At 37.1% G+C, this 18,846-nt stretch overlaps 1 protein-coding gene across 2 annotated transcripts; it reads left to right on the forward strand.

The window, feature by feature from the left end:
• Window positions 1–325: 325 nt before the first annotated feature.
• kiaa0513 (KIAA0513 ortholog) lies at window positions 326–17,001 on the forward strand. 2 transcript variants are annotated; one of them, XM_086074239.1, is made up of 13 exons: window positions 326–432; window positions 6,015–6,552; window positions 6,903–7,002; window positions 7,429–7,502; window positions 7,636–7,706; window positions 7,898–8,105; window positions 8,194–8,231; window positions 8,364–8,427; window positions 10,158–10,235; window positions 10,451–10,480; window positions 12,453–12,533; window positions 12,998–13,092; window positions 14,536–17,001. In XM_086074239.1, exons 2-13 carry the CDS (start codon window positions 6,179–6,181, stop codon window positions 14,583–14,585), a joined length of 1,263 nt encoding a protein of 420 aa, XP_085930365.1. In that variant the 5' UTR covers window positions 326–432; window positions 6,015–6,178; the 3' UTR covers window positions 14,586–17,001. The 2 variants fall into 2 exon arrangements, with proteins under 2 accessions (XP_085930365.1, XP_085930366.1); XM_086074240.1 differs by lacking the exon at window positions 10,451–10,480.
• Window positions 17,002–18,846: the final 1,845 nt, after the last annotated feature.

Consider the following 18,846-nt stretch of genomic DNA (forward strand, 5'->3'; position numbering starts at 1 on the left):
GAATTTGAGTATAAATTTCATTCAAGGGCGTATTTCAGCATAAGAACCCAGATCTCTGACCTGGACCTTTACAAGAATGAAAGTTTTGGGAGATTTCCGCCGACTGTTTTCTTCAAAAAAAAATCTTTTTTTTCTTCCTTGTCTGATGACATTATTAGTAAAATAAATTAATTAATTAATCAAAAAAAAAAGGTGTTGCGCAAGTTTTCAACACAAGAGCTGGAGTTCACCTTCGGGAGTTTCAGCCTTGATATCATACGGCGCCTGTGATTGGCTGCATTGCTGGAAACGTCATGTGGGTTCTCCTCGCGTCATTCCATTCTTGCGCATGCTCACCTGCACACAAGAAAAGAGCCACCAGCAGCACACAAGAAAACATTGGACAGAAGAGAGGAGCCAGCCCCCTTTTCCTGACAGCGAATATCCTTTCTTGTACGTACGCTTCAACTTTCTGTTTCGTATCGGATATGTATATTTACTGCATGTCTCAAGCTTTGTCAGTGTTTAATGTTTGAACGCGTGTTTTAAACGAGTATCTGCTTATTTGAACGTTGTCAGAGCTCTGCGTTTCGTCCGCCACTGTCAGGGCTTTTTTGTTTGTTTGTTTTTTGTTAACCGTTATAGATGTTTTACCACAATTGTTTAGCCAGTGTTTGGCCTCTTTACGAAACCAAGTTATCGCCGTATTCCGTAGAAAAATGGCTACGCAGTAACTCTTATCACACTGCAGCGTGCAACCTTCCAGGAAACGCTAGGCAGCCTTTTGCTGTGTTTATTTAGTACTGCTTCCTTTATCAGCAGCTCTGCGTTCAGCTTGAGCTCTTAGGTTCGAATTACAGGTCTGTCGTGATGATCAAGAATGATGCATTTTCTTTCTTTAACCTTGCCCACTAAAGGCGACTCATAAAGTACTCTGGTAAAATAATGTATTTTGTATTTAATGTATTTGTAAGCTGCTCGTGCTTGATATCTTAATACGCATCCAAATACTGTCGTACTAACAGATTTGGAATAAAAACATAGACCCATCATTTATTTCTGTCTGATAAGTCTGTCACCATTGTGATGGCCTGGTGGTCTTTTCTGAATTGAGCAACAATGACACTAACAAATAAATACATATTAATTAATTTATATGGCCATACTATTGCTTTGGCCGGCCCAGTATTTTTGACCCCCCCCCCCCCCCCCCCCAGAGAAAGGACACATTTTCACATTATCAAGTGTGCACAGAAGATAATTTGCAGAAATGGTAACTGCTGGTTGGAGCGACAGTGTCCTTTGTGTGTATGTGGTTAATGACAGCCTGTCTTTTAGACTTTTTTTAGACTGTCTCTACTGCAGTCTGCAGACACGGAAAATTAGTTATGTTATGTCATATTGTTGTGACTGATAGGCAGGGTTGGGACGGTTACTTTAAAAAAAAAAGTATTCCGATACAGTTAGCTGTTAAAAAAATGTAGTTAATAATATAATTCTAGTAGCTACCATAATATTAAAGAAATGTATCGTTATTACTTCTAATTTATTTTTGATTACTCCCATACCAAATATATTGAAAAAGACAAATCCAAAGCAGAAGAACTGTGAGATAGACAAGCTAACCATTTGTGCATTTTGCTACAGAGTTAAGTTTTGACAGCTCACACGTTTCTTTGTGAATGTCATTTAAAATAAATGAATAATTTCTCCACTGAGTACGATACAAAACAGTCCAAATGTGTTCTCTTCAAGTTCATTTTAAACTGACCGCACAATGACCAGCTCCCTCTCTCATTTACTTACTAGTAAAAAAAAAAAAAAAAAACCTTACATGGGAAAACCAACGGTGGTCCATCAAGCTATACTGTGACCAGATATATTCCACTTGACTTTGGGAAAGCTTGTTTAGCCAATGAGTTTGACCACAAGCTCTCATCTCTGTCCATTAAAATTTAATCCTTAACAATAATCCTCATTCTTAATAAATGTACCTGTAATCTAATTACGTGGGGGGGTTTTTTGCATCCTGAATAGGTTAATGCTTGTACATGGATTTTTTTTACTCCCCAAGCCTGGCGTGATATTAGAAGTGAACATACTACACAATCGCATATCTGTGTCCTTTTTGACCTGTTAGTGGTCTTTTTAATCATTTGTGGCTCCGGTGAGAAGCTAAATAAAATCAATTGACTTTGTTGTTTTGTAACATTAAGCTTGCAAGCCACAACATTAGGTACACCTGTAGAATCTACTATGGTAAATCAATTAATTATCAGAATTGTATCAAAATACCTACCTTTACAAAGATAATAATGTTCTGGCAAAGAGGTATTGGGTTAACAATATGATTGTTTGGATTTGTTTAATTAAAGCTTGACTGGTTCGAATATATCAGTCTACCATATTTCCCTTTCCCATACAGGTACCGTAAATGAAAAAGAAGCATGATGCAGTGTAGGTCGACACAACGTTACAACCATTATATTAAGAGTATGTCGTAAATAAACCAGACGCGGTTGCTACATGAAATGGCACATCAAGTAAAATATTATCCTCTCTTTATTGCTCTGTGGTGGTGCTCGTTGGCCAACCTCATCTTCACCTTCCGTATCTTCTGTCAGCCACTTCTGCTTGCCACTCGTTTATTTTAGCATGTGATGCTGTTAAGTTGTCACACAGCCTGATTGCCGTGCTTGTTTGAGAGATGAGGAAAGCTGCTGTATATTTGATCAGTCATGTGTGGGGTGTTTTGATTTGATTTTTTAATAGAACTATATAAATCATCAACTTGTAGGACTTATAAAAAATAATGGTATCCATTTCAACCTGAAAGCTATTTAAGGACAAGAATGTGAGTGTTTTCTCTTGACCTTTCAGTGAAGGAGGCCAAAGGGCACGAGAAATTGTTGAAAATTATTTGTACACCTCGGGGTAGACAAATGCAAAAGAGGAAAAATAGATATTGAATAAGTGAGTCATCCCAAGTATATACTGAAGTAATAAACTTCTCAACCTACACACAACGGTCCAATGATTGTCCAAGGAGTCAAATCCCAAGTTGGGTATTTATTTCATCCGTCAGAAAAGTCCAGAGATGCCGGAGAGTTCTCGGCTGGGAATTTTTCTAGCATTGCTCAGATGTGCCATTGCATGCATCTTTTCTATACCCCGTATCCTGTTCAGTGTCAGCTCACAGGGATGCATAGGTTGTTCATATTCCTACAGGTTGAATTGATATGAGATAGTATGTTTACCACAGCCTATAAGTCATATCAGTAGATTGATGTTAGTTGACAGAAACATCAAAACCCATAATTTAAAATTGCAATTTAATTTTATATTCCAATAATGATATATATTCCCATGTAGTATTCTTCCTTACAATTATTTAAAATTTACTCTTATCTTGTCTCCATTTATTCATAAAACTGAAAACACAATACAATGGATAAAATACGTAAAAATACTGTACAATAAAAGACAGGTATCCAGTGGAGAAAATACCATTCAAATATCTGGGAGTACAACCAATTTTTAAGGAATGTACACTATTGTTGTGTACATTGTAATGTAGTGCAATGCACAATAGTGTTGGTCGTTTACTGGGGGGGGGATGATAATTGCGATTGTTTTTTATTAATATTAAGTGGTTTGCGATACTGAAAATGTGGGTATTCATCCAATACCAAAACCCATAATTGATACACTTTGAAAATTATGCTATATCATTTATTTTTTTAAATTAAGGTAACTGTATCATGGAATTGCTTATTCACAATCAATTTTCAACCTTTAAGTGTTTTTGTGTTGTTTCCTTTTTAAACAAAGGACAAAATAAGTACAAAGTTTATTGTTAAATAGAAAATACTTTATCAATGTTCCCCCCCCCAGAAACATTACAACCATAACAAAATATTTTTATTAGTTTCTTAAACAAAGTGCACATAGGAAAATACATTTAAACAAATACTTTATCATAGACTGTTCAAAAACTACTAAAAATTCTGACTTCATCACTTCTAACAAGATGTGAAAGATAATCATGCAACAACAAATATAAAACAACTTACCCCCAAAAATATATTTCAAGTGCAATACTGTATTTGTTCATGCAAACTACTACAAAGATGAGATTCTAAATCATGTGACTGCACACGATCGAAACACGGAAGGGGAGGAGGGAGAGCGGGAGCAAGTCTGCCTGTGGCTTCTGTGACATGCCTGTTTGGCTAAACCGCAGCAGTGCATAAAAGAGATCAACTGAAACTAAACTACTAGATCGATATTATAGTGCCAGTATCGACCCGATATTGATACTTACTCATTTTAATATTATTAAAATCATGATTAATAAATATGATTATTCATTGTTTCCAAAGCTTATTATTTATTCAATTACCAAAACTCAACTTTAAATATAATGTGAAAGAACAACCATAAAATAAATTAACAAGTACAAGGCTCGAAATAAGTGGAAGTAACTGATTAGCAAAACTGCTCCTCAAAGGAAAATGTTATTTCGAGCCTTGGGCACCTCTGATAGCAGAGGCAGACATACTTCGGCCAGTAATTTGATTCCCTTTCTGTGCATTACTGGGGAAATGCAAGTCATCAGATTTAATGTCCTAGTTGACTTAAAACACATTACAGACAATGTGACTGCAGGAAAAGGACAGTTCTTCTGCTCTCAGTCAATTAAAGGGACAGCAACGTGAAAAATTGTTACTTTTTGGAGCTTTTACCCATGTTAAAATTACGGCTGTCAAAGTTAAGGCATTAACTAATTAATTAATCACAAAAAAATTATCGCATTAATCATGTATTAACTTAGATTAATCACACTAATAATTTTGACCACAAATGATTTTTTTAGCTTGACTGCGGATGGCTACGTTAAAGTAGCACAGGTTGTGTTTGAGCAATAAACATAACTACATGCATTAAAGTAAAGCTTTTAATAAATGTTTGTGTATGTCATTCAGAAAATTTGTTCATGTCAAATTATTGGGATAATTTTTTTCCATTTTAAATTATGCAAGTAATTAACTGATTAGAATAAGACAAGGATGAGCGTGTGCAGTGGCTAAAATTTGTTCAAGTTGTCCTCATAACATTAAATGTCGAAATAATTAACACATAACAGGTGCTCTTCAAATTTGGCAGGCAAAATTTTTTGATAAAAAATCCTTTTTAATCAAGCGATTAATCGTGATTAATCAAAATTCTAAGATGTGATAAATTGTATTTAAAAAAATATATAATCGTTTGACAGCTCTAGCAAAATGCAAATTCCTCACCAAAAATGTCACCGAGGTGTTTTCCTCCATTCGCCCTCTCTGAGAAATTTTAGGTCATTCTGCTCTCCAAGCAGCAGCCCCTCCCAACCTGAGAAAACAAGCTGTTGTCACTGTTTGATGTTATTAGAGGCGGGGTTTTACTGAACCTGGCGTTTTACTTCCGTGCTAGAAAAATTACCAGCAAAAACCTAATATTTCATCAAAAAATTACATCGCCATGGTGTCAAAGATAAGATTGAATCATTTTATATCAATAGTTGACTGTGGAAGGACTTAAAATACTGTGATGTAATCCTTTAATATTTAATGGTACTTTAGAACCTTGATTTAACAGACTTATAGGGGGAGGGGTCATTCATTAGTGCTGATTGCCCGTTAAATTGAAGTACTTTTTTTTCATGACCTTAAAAATTACCCAAGTACAAAATTACTGTTTTGTACTGTTTTTGTGGCCTAAATATGCACTGCAAACGCGATAACACCGTTACTATTAAATATCATTAGAGGAAGAGCTGAACAAAAACAAAGACTTTGGGGTGGGGGGCAAGGAAAGCCTGGTGGGCCGCCGGGCTAATAAAAGGCTCGGGAATAGCCTGTAACGACTAATCCAAATCCTTGTTTTACTAGCAGTGAGTATGACTTTAAATCTGATCAACATTAGCACTCCGAAAGTAGCATTGAGTTCAAAGCAAAGCACTCTTGTAATACAGTCGTAATGTTTTCTTATGTTCACAGATGGAGAGTGTTTGTGATGTCCGTAACATAACTTACACATCAACACAATCAAGGCAAATGAAACCTCATGCAGCCTCACTTTCAGCAACAGTTGTGTTCCTGCAGAGCACTTAGCAGCTCAATCTGAAGCCTACGAGGCAAGAACCACCATAGAATCCATTGCAATGGACAACCTCATAGACTTTGATCTCCCATCGGAGGCTACGACTCTTACTGTGGTGAGCGACAACAAACAGGGCCATGCAGGCTTTCTGTCCCCAAAGCACCCGTCCTCCAAATTCCCTCAGCAGCCCTCACTGCCCGAGTCAATCGCACCCACCAAGTCCAGTTCACATCACCGTCACAAAGATGAAGAAGAAAATGAAAGTGACGCAACAGAGTCGGCAGACAGTGAGAATGACATGGGTCCGCCCTCGACTATGTGGGAACTGAGACGGTCTTCATCTTCTTCTGTTCTCAGTAGTGAGGAAACTGATGCTGAGGCCTTAGAGAGAAGGGAGTTCATGAAGGCGTATGTGGAGAAAGTGTTTCATGGAAGGTGAGGTGCATGTTATTACCTCTGCCACGCCTTAATCGGGCAAGGTTAAGACATTGAATTGTTTTGCTGTTCTGACTGAAGCTGCATAGAGCAAGTTATTTTTGTTTATAGTGACAGTGGGGGAGTGGCTTCTACATCCAGCAGATGGCGCTGTAACTTTGTGTATTACACATCTTAAGTTTGAGGCTCATTAATTTGTACATTTTTGTGGATTCCTAAATCTCTTTTATAATAGTTTTTTGATATTTTTGTCATAATAATTTTGTATGGCATTTATCATCCATTGCAGGCATGTAACTAAACTGCCGGCTTGTGTTTTCAATTTTGTCTTTCTTTGATTCTTTTCTCAGGCAGGCCTTGGACCAAGAAGAGAAAGCTCGTTTTGGAGAGCTGTGCACTGGCGAGAATGGCAAAGGCAGGGAATGGTTTGCTAAATATGTCAGTGCACAGGTAAACAGGAAGAAATTATCAGTCTAAAGCAATCTAGTTTGACCCGTCCCGGGATAGGCAAGTTCGGTCCTAGAGAGCCGCAGTCCTGCATGTTTTCGGTGTCTCCTGCCTTCAACCCAGGTGTTTCAAATCATCAGCTCATAATTAGGTTCAGCAGGAGCCTCTCAGCTGTGTTCGAGGAGGGAGACATCAAAAACATGCAGGACTGCGGCTCTTTAGGACCGAACTTGCCTACCCCTGGTTTTAGTCTATATTTACCAGATTCCAAATCACAGATGTGTGACTTTTTTTTTTCCTCAGTGTAATTGTTTATTGTGTGTTCTTGACTGACAAATCCTCCCTCTCTATTGAAAATCATTATAGCTGAATACTGTATAGGAGATTCAGAAAATATTTTTGATTTTTAATTTTCTCTCCCCCACTCAGCGTTGCAACTCCAAATGTGTGAGTGAAGCTACCTTCTATCGACTTGTGCAGTCATTTGCAGTCGTGCTATTTGAGTAAGTTAGAAAAAGTATGGCTATTAGTACTATTTTTAGTACTACACAATAGATAAAAGAATGAAATGCATGATTACTGCTGTTTGAATGAAGTGTAAGCATAAAAACGAAAAAATATATAATTTTTTTGCAGATGTTACCAAATGGATGACTACAGCCCAGCCAAAAACCTCATGACTATGTGCTTTACGTACTACTATATTGGTAAATTAATTTTCCCCCTCACACAAAAATGTAAATATTTGCAAGCAACATAGTTGAACGACCAGAGACTTCTACTAATATTTAGAAAAATAACATTGCATAGAGTGCAATGTTATTAAATTATTTGTAATGTATAAATCAGGGTTAAGTGACCCCGAATTGCCTTTCTATTGAATTATTTCCCTGTAAAGGGAAGTCCCAGCCATCTCCTGCAGAGCTCCTTGATCGAGGTGATCCTCCAGCTGGACTGGACTCATATTTAAACAAGGCCAACTCCTGGCTCTCTGATAAGAAGGACGCTGCCGAGCGCCTGCTGAAGAACTCCTCGAAAACTGACGTCAAAGGCTTTTTTGGTGGCCTGGAAAGCAAACTGAGAAGCTCAACAACTCAAAAGACAGAGTAAGCAAACATAACGTCTTGGTTTGGCTATTCTCAAAGACTTCATGTTTACGATTTGATGCACCCATTCTCCTTGCATTCACTACAGGGGTGGTGAAAATCCAGATGAGACAAAACCCAAATCAGGTAAAGGGTATTGCATTTAGATTGTGTTTTGTTTGTTCAATGGAATTTTCCTATTGCATTTGCATGACTTCATTCATGTTTAATTTTTTTTGAGGACGCTTGACAACATTCAACATAATATTTTCGCCCTAGTGTCAGAGGCTCCAGAGGTAAAGAAGGTTTACTTGTACACCCATCTGAAGCAGCAACCCATCTGGTATGTGTTGTCTTGTCCATTTGCACATATAGATATAGATAGGTATCGATTTTCTTTTTTTTTAAAGAAAATAAATTGAACTTTACCTTCAGTATCTATTTTACAGTATACTGTATTATGTTCAGAACACACTTGCTTCCAACATTGCTCCTCCTGAATCTGAGACTAGACTTCTCGACGGCCCCTCTTCTCCAACACCCTTGAAAAGACAGTATGTTGTGGCCTTCCTGGAAGAGTGGAAGAAGGACCTCAATTTAAGAACCATTCGTCGTGATGGCTAATTTAGCTAGCATTGCTAAAAACAAAGACACAGCCACCTAGCATAAACTGTAGAACAAACTCCACATAGTAATATCACGGCTAGCTATGTTACCAGTAATATCACACCGGCCTGTTGAGAGTTTTATTTAGCTATGTAAGTAGTTTCATTACTGTAGCTTTACCTTTCACATAGTGATCACTGCATATACGACCGTTGTCCAACTCCGCTCCTCTGGATTTCAAACGAAGGTTTTTAATCCAGGTCTGCCGTCTTCTTTCGGTAATAAATAAAATAAAAAATGTTCGCCTTTATGGGTTACTACATTCGGGACGCAAAAGTAGCTTCTTTTTTTTTTTCTCAATTAGCCCGGTCGGTACAGCCATAAAAAGCACAAAACTTTTTTCTCAGCTTTTTCCTATGGGCAAATTACTTCCTGCCCCCCATCTGGGGTTGGGCCGCTTGTCGTGACATCACATGAAACCCACCTATAGTCCCACAGGTGTAACATTATCCTCGTTATTACCACGAAGGAGTTCACAACCTGTTGGCACCTTGGTCGTTATTTGTTGCGTTATATCTTGTGTGAGCAGCAGGTGCAAATTCATCAATTTGTATTGTGTCAGTAATCTGGGAGGGTTCCATGCGGATAGGAAGAAAATTGTGTGCCTCGCTCTGGACAGGCTTCTGTTAAGATTCAGTCAATACATTAATGAATAGGGGTGTTAGAAAAAATCGATTTGGCAATATATCGCAATATTACAGCGCGCAATTCTCGAATCGATTCGATATGTGGCTGAATCGATTTTTAAACACCAATTTTTTATGGGAATATTCAACAAAACGTCTTACTTAGGGTTAGGATTCACACATTAAGCATGGAAGAATGTTATATTAATGGAACATTAAGCCTTAATATTTTATTTCAATGCTGTTCAGACGTGAAACAGACTGCAACCTGTTTGTTAAATGCAGTGGCTCAGTTATAAACCTGAATTTTCGGATAAATAAATACATTTTCATACAAATCTTACAGTGTACATGTACAAGTTTACTGATTAGTATTTTCTAAATTTGAGTAAAAAAAAATCGCAATAATCAATTTATATCATATCAGGATTAATCGAATCGAATCGTGACCTATGAATCGTGATATGGATCGAATCGCCAGGTACTAGGCAATTCACACCCCTATTAATGAACAATTTCTTCAGATTTTATTTTTGAGTAACAGAAAAGTGGAAAAAAAAACATTTTATTCTGAAAATGTAGTAGTTTAAAGTGAAAGTTGCCAGAAATAGAAAGTAAAATGCGGGTATATGAAATTCTACTTAATACACACTTCTGGGCAGTTCAAGTCGGGCGTGTTCTCTTTCAATTATGGAGCATTGCTTTTAAGTATTTAAGTTAAGTATTTCTCTAGGAGTAGCAAAAAAATATTCTCCATCTTTTTTTATTTGCTCCCTGACAGGCACACATTACGATTTTGGAACGCTGCATTCTTTGATGCAGTTCATTGTGAGCGTAAAAAGAGGTCACCAACAACAAGGTGAGTCATAAACATCATACGGGACTAATTGAGAAATTCATTTTATTGTTTACTGTGTTTTCCTAGATTGTTTTATGTTGAATTGGTTTTTAAAATAGTAGAAAATGTTCTTTCCTGTGTGTCTGGGCAAAGTTTGCTCCACTTTCTTCTACACGCTCTCTTTCTGCATGTGGACTTAACCCGTCCGTGTCTTCTTGTGCCTTGCTGCCGAGCAGGGGAATGCAAGATGGAGGGAAAGATAAGAGGTCTGTCTTACCTTTGTCTGCTGCTCTCAAAAAGGCAAATCCAAAAAAAGAAGAGCAAGACTTTTTGAAATGTATCCGCAAAATCTGATGCTAGTGGTTGTCCTGTTTGTATGCGCATGGCTTCATGTGATTCAATAGGCTCTTTGTAATGCAACCATTTTTGGTTATGTTAAGCGCTGTTTTTGGTTTTTAGTTCTTTGCTTTTGAGGTCTGGACTTGAGGCTACCCAAGTTGGACCATCAAAAAAAGGCGGCGCTTGCTCTGCCTCCGACAGCACAAAAGGATAGCAGAACTTTAAATGTTTTAAGTGTCCCAAAGACATATTTGTATGTTTTTTTATGCTCAAGCATGCAGAAGGCTTTGATGCAGCCTCTGAACTGCAGAGAACGGTTGGAGGAATGGTAGTTATTACAAAAACGGCCAGCAGGTGGCAGCAGAGCAAAAGAGATCAACCAGGGCCATGTTGGAAAAAAGTTGATTTATCCACAGTTCTAAACAGATTTGTGAATGGTGATGAAACTTGGCTATATTGTAATTCTAATTGCTGCAAAACGGAAGCAGATAGAAATATACTTTTTTTTCCTGATGAAAGAAGAGACTCTAATCTTTCTTTTGATAGGTTCCATGATTTTGTAGAAATAGAACACACTGTGGGCCTTGCAAAATCAGCCAAAATCCAGTAAAACTGGGGATTAGGGATTGCTTCAATGAAAATGGCTGGGAGTGAATACGTTTTTTAATAACTATGTGAAAGTTTTTTTTTTTATCTTAAAATGGCTTACCTTAAAACCAGAATCCTGCGTCGAATTGTAGCCAAAGGTACAATCCTGGTGGATTAATGCAATTTGTTAATCCTTGTGGAAACCAAGTTGCCATGTCTTCGACTTCTTGTTGTAAGGCATACTTAACCTACATTTTAATTTCATTTTGCCTTTTGTCGCTGTCAAATTTTATTTTTGTTTCAATTTTTGCCTCAGCCTCTAATGTCCTCATCATACTTTGTTCATCTGTCTTTATTTGGTGTCTGTTGGCATGTCATTGTGCTTTGTCTGATAATCTGTGTGATTTATGAAGCATGTCATGATTCTGCTGAAATAATATCTTGCTTCCTGCACATTTATTGAATGAAGCTTACTCGCAAATGACAACATGAATAGGCTGCCCAATACATTTTCTTGAACCAACAGAACAGATCCACTGCTTGCTTTTCATTTCTGCTTCACAGCTCAATGCTTTTTCTTTTTTTCTTTTTGTTTAGCAAGGAGCACAGTCTGCTGCTAATTTGCCATTTTACATTCACAAAAACACAGCACAACACCAGAAATGTTGTAATGTGTCTTGTTATATGTGTTTAATTAATGTTCGGAAATGTTGAAGTGGACTTTCATACTCCATTTCTCCACCTGTGGTGTCTATTGCAAGGACATGGTGAACACTACTTACGAGTTTTCTTACATGGTGTTTGATCCATGAATGACCAATATATTTCCCGTTTCACTTATAATTACTCTTTAAACAGTCCTCTTTACACGATGTTCACATTTTAACTTGATCAAACCAGCATTGCAAAAGATAAAGAGACTGGAAGACTCACAGAAAGGAAAATTGTATTTATAAACGAAAGTCAATGTTGCATCAAGACAGCAAGTGACAAAATGGCCGCCCCCTGAGATGGATAAAAATGGCTGGATTTTGCTGCAATATTATTAAACAGAATACTGTATTTAGAGTAGTGGGGCTGCACAGAACATATTAAAAAAAAAAAGGGGGGGGGGGTTGACTTCCGCTTAAAACAATTTATTCATTCCTCACTAATCTTATGTTTAATTTCTTTGCAACCAATAATTTGCTGTGTATTGTATACAAAAAAAACAGTAATTTTGAAAGATATTGTTTGACATCTATTCTTGGCCTGTCCTTTTTTATTTTTTATTTTTTTGGAGAATTCAAAGCAAACTTTTTCTGTCAACAGGGAAAAGTGGTGTCACATGACCCAAGAGGAAAGAGACGACTCCTCCAAAATGGATGAGAACATTGCCTTTGGCCAGCTGGGGTAAGAAGCTACCTTCTGTGTAGTCTTTGTCATCCAGCAAGGCAAATGTGGAAATTGCACCTTTTTGGTACTGTGACAGAGCCTTGTTAATCCCGTTCGCATGGCCCAAACAGAAAAAAAAAATCCATGCCACTTTCAACCATCAACGCACCTCCTTGTGCCGTTTGATTACGTACTTGTATTATCACGCAGCTCACTAAACTAATTCCCATTCATTACTCCTTGCATCAGCACCCAAATGAACAAACGGATTCAAGAATTCAATCAAATCTTAATTACATCTTCACAGATAATTGAGGGCAAGCCCTTCTTTTCAATGAACTCGAGCAAACGTTGGACAGGAGAAAAACAACAGTAGAGCAAACATTAAAAAACAGTTACAGTACATCCAAAAGCAAAATAGTTTTGTCATCTAAAATGATCATTTATGCTATGATGTTTGTTTTTGTGTGCATGTTTTTCAGGACATTTACTCACAATATGCTGGCATTTGGCCTCAGTAAAAAACTGTGCAACGATTTTCTGAAAAAGCAGGCTGTCATTGGAAACCTGAATAAAGGTAATACGTTCAAAATCATTGTATTTATTAGATTTGGCGTAGCACTGACACTTTGCACGCCTGAGACATCTTAAACTCTGAAAACAGTTGGGTCAAAAATGGACAGATCCTCTACTCTGGTCAATTTGGCCCAATATTGACTCCAAAATCGGGTCATATTGTATAAAACAACCCAGAAAGTTCGGTCAGATTTTCTACTTGGGTCAATTTGACCCACCTTTGGGTGAGAAATGGGGTAATTTTCTATTTAGAAAAAACTTAAGTTGGGTCAAATCGACCCAAGTACAGAACCTCACACAATTTGTTTTAGTTTTTTGTTTTTTTGCAGCAAATAATAATAAAAGGTAATTTTGTATGAAACAACCCATAAAGTTGGGTCAGGTCCTCTAAAATATCCATATCTAATTACTTGTTTATATATATATATATATATATACTTGGGTCAATTTGGCCCAACATTGGGTAAAAAATGGGGTCATTTTCTATTAAAACAAACAAACAAAACAAAAAACAAAGTTGGGTCAAACCAACCCAAGTACAGGATCTCACACAACTTTTGTTGTTGTTGTTGTTGTTGTTGTTGTTGTTGTTGTTGTTGTTGTTGTTTTTCCCCCAGCAAATAATAATCAATGGTAATTTTGTATAAAACGAACCATAAAGTTGGGTCAGGTCCTCTACTTGGGTCAATTTGGCCCAACATTGGGTCAAAAATGGGGTAATTTTCTATTAAAACAAACAAAACAAAAAACAAAGTTGGGTCAAACCGACCCCATGTTGGGCCAATTTGACTTTGGTCAATTTGGCCCAACATGGGGTCATATTGTATTAAACAACCCAGAAAGTTGGGTCAGATTGTCTACTTGAGTCAGTTTGACCCACCTTTGGGTGAGAAGTGGGGTAATTTTCTATAAAAAAAAAAAGGAAAAAAAAAGAAGAAGTTGGTTCAAATCGACCCAATTACAGGATCTCACACAATTTTTGTTGTTGTTTTTTGTTAGTTTTTTGCAGCAAATAATAACCAACGGTAATTTTGTATAAAACGACCCATAAAGTTGGGTCAGGTCCTCAACTTGGGTCAATTTGGCCCAACATTGGGTCAAAAATAGTCAGATTGTCTACTTGAGTCAGTTTGACGCACCTTTGAGTCAGAAAAGGGGACATTTTCTATAAAGCAACCCAGAAAGTTGGTTGCAACAAAACCCAGAAACTTGGGTCTTCAGGATCTTACACAACTTTTGGTTTTGTTTAATTTTGTATAAAACAATCCAGAATGTTGGGTCAGCTCCTCTGCTAAGTGGAGTTGTCCATTTTTTGATCCATTATTGGGTTACTTTTTGACACAACTGTTTTTAGAGTGTATAACTATTTTCTTTAAAGCATTATTTAGGGGGGGCGGGGGGTTCTCCCTAGAATGCCAAAGTGACCTATTTAAAATCTTTACAGAACAGTACAAGTTGCTAAGTGACCACATTGAGAAAATGGCAGCGGAGTGAGGGACAGACGACATTTTGGATTTCAAAGTCTCCAGTCTTCGCTTCGCATGAGCCAAGCCTAATCAATGGCAAGTGGAATGGAAAACGCATTACTGTAGTGAACTGTATCATAGTTGTAGCAAAGCCTGTCCGTCCAATTTGGGTGTGCGCTTCTCAGCTCCGCCTTCATCAGCAATAATACAACATCATCAGCTGTTGCTGCTTCACAGTATAGCAAGTATTTGTAACCTGGAAATCTGCCTCTGTGTTGCAACGATACTACCCAACTCACTGTAGGTTTAGTATACTGTGCAATAACCTCTAGTAACTCTTTTCATCTGACTGAGTATCTTTTTCCCCTCATGGGTGCTCCATAACACTTTACATTGTCAGAGACTGCTTTAACAAAAAATAATGGATCGAGTAGCATTAAAAAAAAAAAAAAAAGAAGCAAAGTTTGGCCAGAAAACCATTTCTTCAATTGTAAACATAGAAACATTTGAGATTGAAGTGAATTCAATTAGATATGGATCTATGGTCATGAGACTGAATTTATATAGCAGAAAAAGACTGGTACGTTTAATTGCCCATTTGTTACATAATGTCTGACTACATGTGTGTTACATATGGAGGAGGGTGGGGGGAATCGATCATCATTCAGAATTGTTTCAAACAAATATTTAATAGTATTACTCGATATTTTAGAAATAGATTGTTCTAGCGATTATCCCATCGATTAATCACATAAATTGTATTTTGTATTAAAGTGTACAGCAAAACCATTTTCCCCTACTACTTTAACCAATTGTTCTTGTTTATGTGGTAATGTTAAGTAATTCAAAAAATCATCTAAACATCACTTAAGCAATATTGCACGGTAGAGATTGATGTTTTACTCGCCAACCTTTTTCAAACCGATTTCACTTAGCGGCTTGGTCATTGTTTTCCAAAGGAAAAGCAGATGTTTACAAATGTCTTCTTTTGATTAAACATAATCGGAGAATATTTACTGGTGAGAGGGTAAAATCTGAGGATTTAGTTAAACAATGGCTCAAGGAATTTGATGTATTGGTTGTCAATTACTGTAATTTGATTAATTGATTTTGACACCCTTAATCTTGAGAGAAAGATTTGTGTTGGATTATGTTGTTGGTCGCACTTACAACCGTGTAAGATTACAACATTTTCCTGAAAATGTTACACTTGATCCTTGAAACTTTTTTTGGCCTAATACTCCTTCAAAAAAAATATACGATATAATTCTCTCTTTACTTCCAGTCTTCGTGCTAAATAAAACCACAAACTTATGACTAATTTATCGTGGAAAAATGATCCCTTTGAAATATATGAAATATCCATATCTAATTACTTGTTTATATATATATATATATATATATATATATATATATATATATATATATATATATAATTATTTTTTTTTGCGTTAGATTGGACAAACAAGTCTCTAAGTGTTGATTTAGGAGTGACTGACCAACTTTGTGTGCCGACCTCTTCAGTGAACTACTACTGTAGTATTCGTCTTCACGAGAGGCACAACGTGCTTTTAATTCCTTGTTACATTCGAGTGTTGCAAATCATTTCATGTCATTAAAATGAAGATTTTATTAAGTCCTAGGTTGTGTGAATTATGTGTCAACAATAATTGTCCTGGTTGTGATCCATGAGGAATGTTAAATGTCTATGAACCTGTTATACATGCTCTTTTTGAATGTTTGTGTCTTTACAAGATGTTGCACATCCCATAATGCTGAGCATAACCTTCAGCTTCTTTGCCATATTGCACTGTTTTATATTATTTTCAACTGTCACTTATTGTGCTCCAATGTTGGCCACTTTAATTAGAAGCTGGAATATTCATTAGGAAAACTGTTATTTCGTGTTTGTGGGATTTTTCTCTTGTGAGGTTGACCTCAGTATGTGGCAGCTTTATCATGCTTTTTTTTAACGCCTATTTTGCTGTATACTGTAGTCTTTATCTGTACAGTAGATAATACTCTGCCTTTATTTTTGATACCTGCTTGAAAAATCCATCCAGTTCTCCCTGAATAGTACAGTAATGCCTTTGTTCTGCTCATTGCGGTGCACCTATGCTTCGAACTGGTGTGTGTGTGTATCGTAAATCAAGCATGTTCAGGGCTGTTTAGAATCTGCCGCTGCAGAATGTTGAGGTCAGAGAAATGTGAATTTAGATATCAAAGTCGGTTTGAAATTCAAATAGTTACAATTGATGAGCAGGGCACTCTGCGAAGAACACAAATTGACTGACAGTTGCAGCTCCTGAATTCTCTGGAATTTGTTCAGATGTGCATATTGTTTGGTTGCTAAATGTTTTTTTTGTTTTTTTGTTTTGTTTTTTTAATGTATGGACAAGTCAATGTTAAATCAAGATGCTGTAATAAATGTATTTTTATGGTGAGATTTTGTGAGATGTTTCTGTTTTTCAAGGTTATCAGTTCAAGTCTGGAAAAAACACACGAAAATATAAATGAAGAACTTTTTTTTTTGGCTGAACTCTGACATTGAAGACTTTTTCTCAAGGTTGGCTGGCAAGCGGTTCGGTCGCATGGTTAGGAATTAGGGGTGTGCCCAAAAATGGATTCTCATAAGAATCGCAATTCTCATTTAGTACGATTCAGAATCGATTTTAAATGTCCCAAAATCGATTTTATTAAAATTATTTTATACTGTCTTCCCTTTGTTTGTGTGTGCCTTTATTGGAAGCGCTGTTCATGTTGTACCCGATTTGGCTACTTAGAGGCAGTGTGGTTCCACGCGATCTGATGCACTGTTAAGTTGTAGCCACATTAGAGAGTAGAAGGAATAAGCCACGATCAAGTTATTCCAATAAAAGTTTTTGGGTTTTTTTGCAGCGTGGAGCCGTTCTTTTGAGTGATAAAAGTGCCGCGAGTAGAGCACTAATTAGCATTAGCGAGTCAGACTGGAGTAGATCATTACGATTCCTTGAACATCTATCAATTGAAGCAAAAATCATTGTCAATCAAATCATTGTGAAGCAAAAATCTTTCTTAATCGAAAATCGATTCTGAATCAAATCGCACACCCAAAATACGAATCGTGATACATTAAAAGATTCCCACCCCTATTAAGAATCACAAATTCATACATTTCAGGTATGAACTTAAGGCCACCCCTATTTGAGTCATGGTTTCACCCTGGCCATGCACCACAATGAAAAATGTGTAGCTACGGCACTAAATTAAGGGATTACAATAATAAAGAAATCACACGATTTACCATCAAAACAGTCACAAGTCAACTACTTAACGCACCCAATTCCCTGCAACACTGATCCGCCAAGTAGCCAATGATGGCCAATCAGGGAATATCATCACAAATCATATGATTCAGGTGTTTGTCATGACCTCCGCCGAACCCCTGTGGTTTGATCGAACCCAAGTTCAAAACGACACTATTGAATATCTTATAAGAAGCCTGCCAAAGGAGATCAAACAGGCAAGGGGATGCTGTAGCCACTCTGATCTACTGAGTTGTCTTAGTATCTTTTACTTTAGTTGAAACTATTTATGAGTTACAATAACCTTGATTGATTATATGTTGAGAGACATTGAAACTAAACTTATTGTCATTATGAAGCTATGAGAGTTGTGTAGTTAGCAGTAAAAAAAAAATAATCAAAAAACATGTCAGACTGAGCAAAGAAAACCTGCTTGAAAAACACTGCACACCAAAGAGTTTCTTGTATACGGCTATGTGTCAATGCAAGTGAGGTGTTGATTAGGACCCTCTAGAGCTGTACAATGTGCTGGAGTGTTTCAGTGTTTGAGTTGTAGTTGGATCTGCCTGCACTCAGTGCTGTGTATAAATAAACAGCAGTCACACTGACTGCGCTCTGATTGGACGTCCTGTAACCAGCTCTGAAAGGCCAGTTTGCAATGTCACAGCATGATCGCCATCTAATTAATACCAGACCTTTACACAAGGGACAAGCGTTTGAGATGAATTCATTTATTGGCATATTTGCTCTCATCGGAACTGATGTCTGACTTAAAAATGGGCATCCTGTTAATGCCTTAATCAATATCATTGCATGTCTTCTGGAACTGCCACATGAATGAAGCATACCTTCACTGTTCCTATTTTTATTACCATTCAAGGTCAGGCAGCGTAAAAGATGCAATGTGGATCTGCATTTCAGTCCACAGCAACTTCTCCCGGGAATTTCCTGCAGGAAGCACCCTCCATTAAGAGAGGGTAGAGATGAAAAGCAATCTCCAACAAC

This window comes from Leptonotus elevatus, chromosome 4 (genome assembly GCF_054856555.1).
Source record: "Leptonotus elevatus isolate MCC_2025b chromosome 4, RoL_Lele_1.0, whole genome shotgun sequence".
Lineage (NCBI taxonomy): Eukaryota > Metazoa > Chordata > Actinopteri > Syngnathiformes > Syngnathidae > Leptonotus > Leptonotus elevatus.

Coding starts and splice junctions, on each gene's coding strand:
- kiaa0513 (XM_086074239.1), top strand. CDS start 6,179: ATGGACAACCTCATAGACTTTGATCTCCCATCGGAGGCTACGACTCTT. Junction 7,707..7,897: donor CTTTACGTACTACTATATTG/GTAAATTAATTT, acceptor TTCCCTGTAAAG/GGAAGTCCCAGCCATCTCCT. Junction 8,428..10,157: donor CTGAAGCAGCAACCCATCTG/GTATGTGTTGTC, acceptor GCTCCCTGACAG/GCACACATTACGATTTTGGA.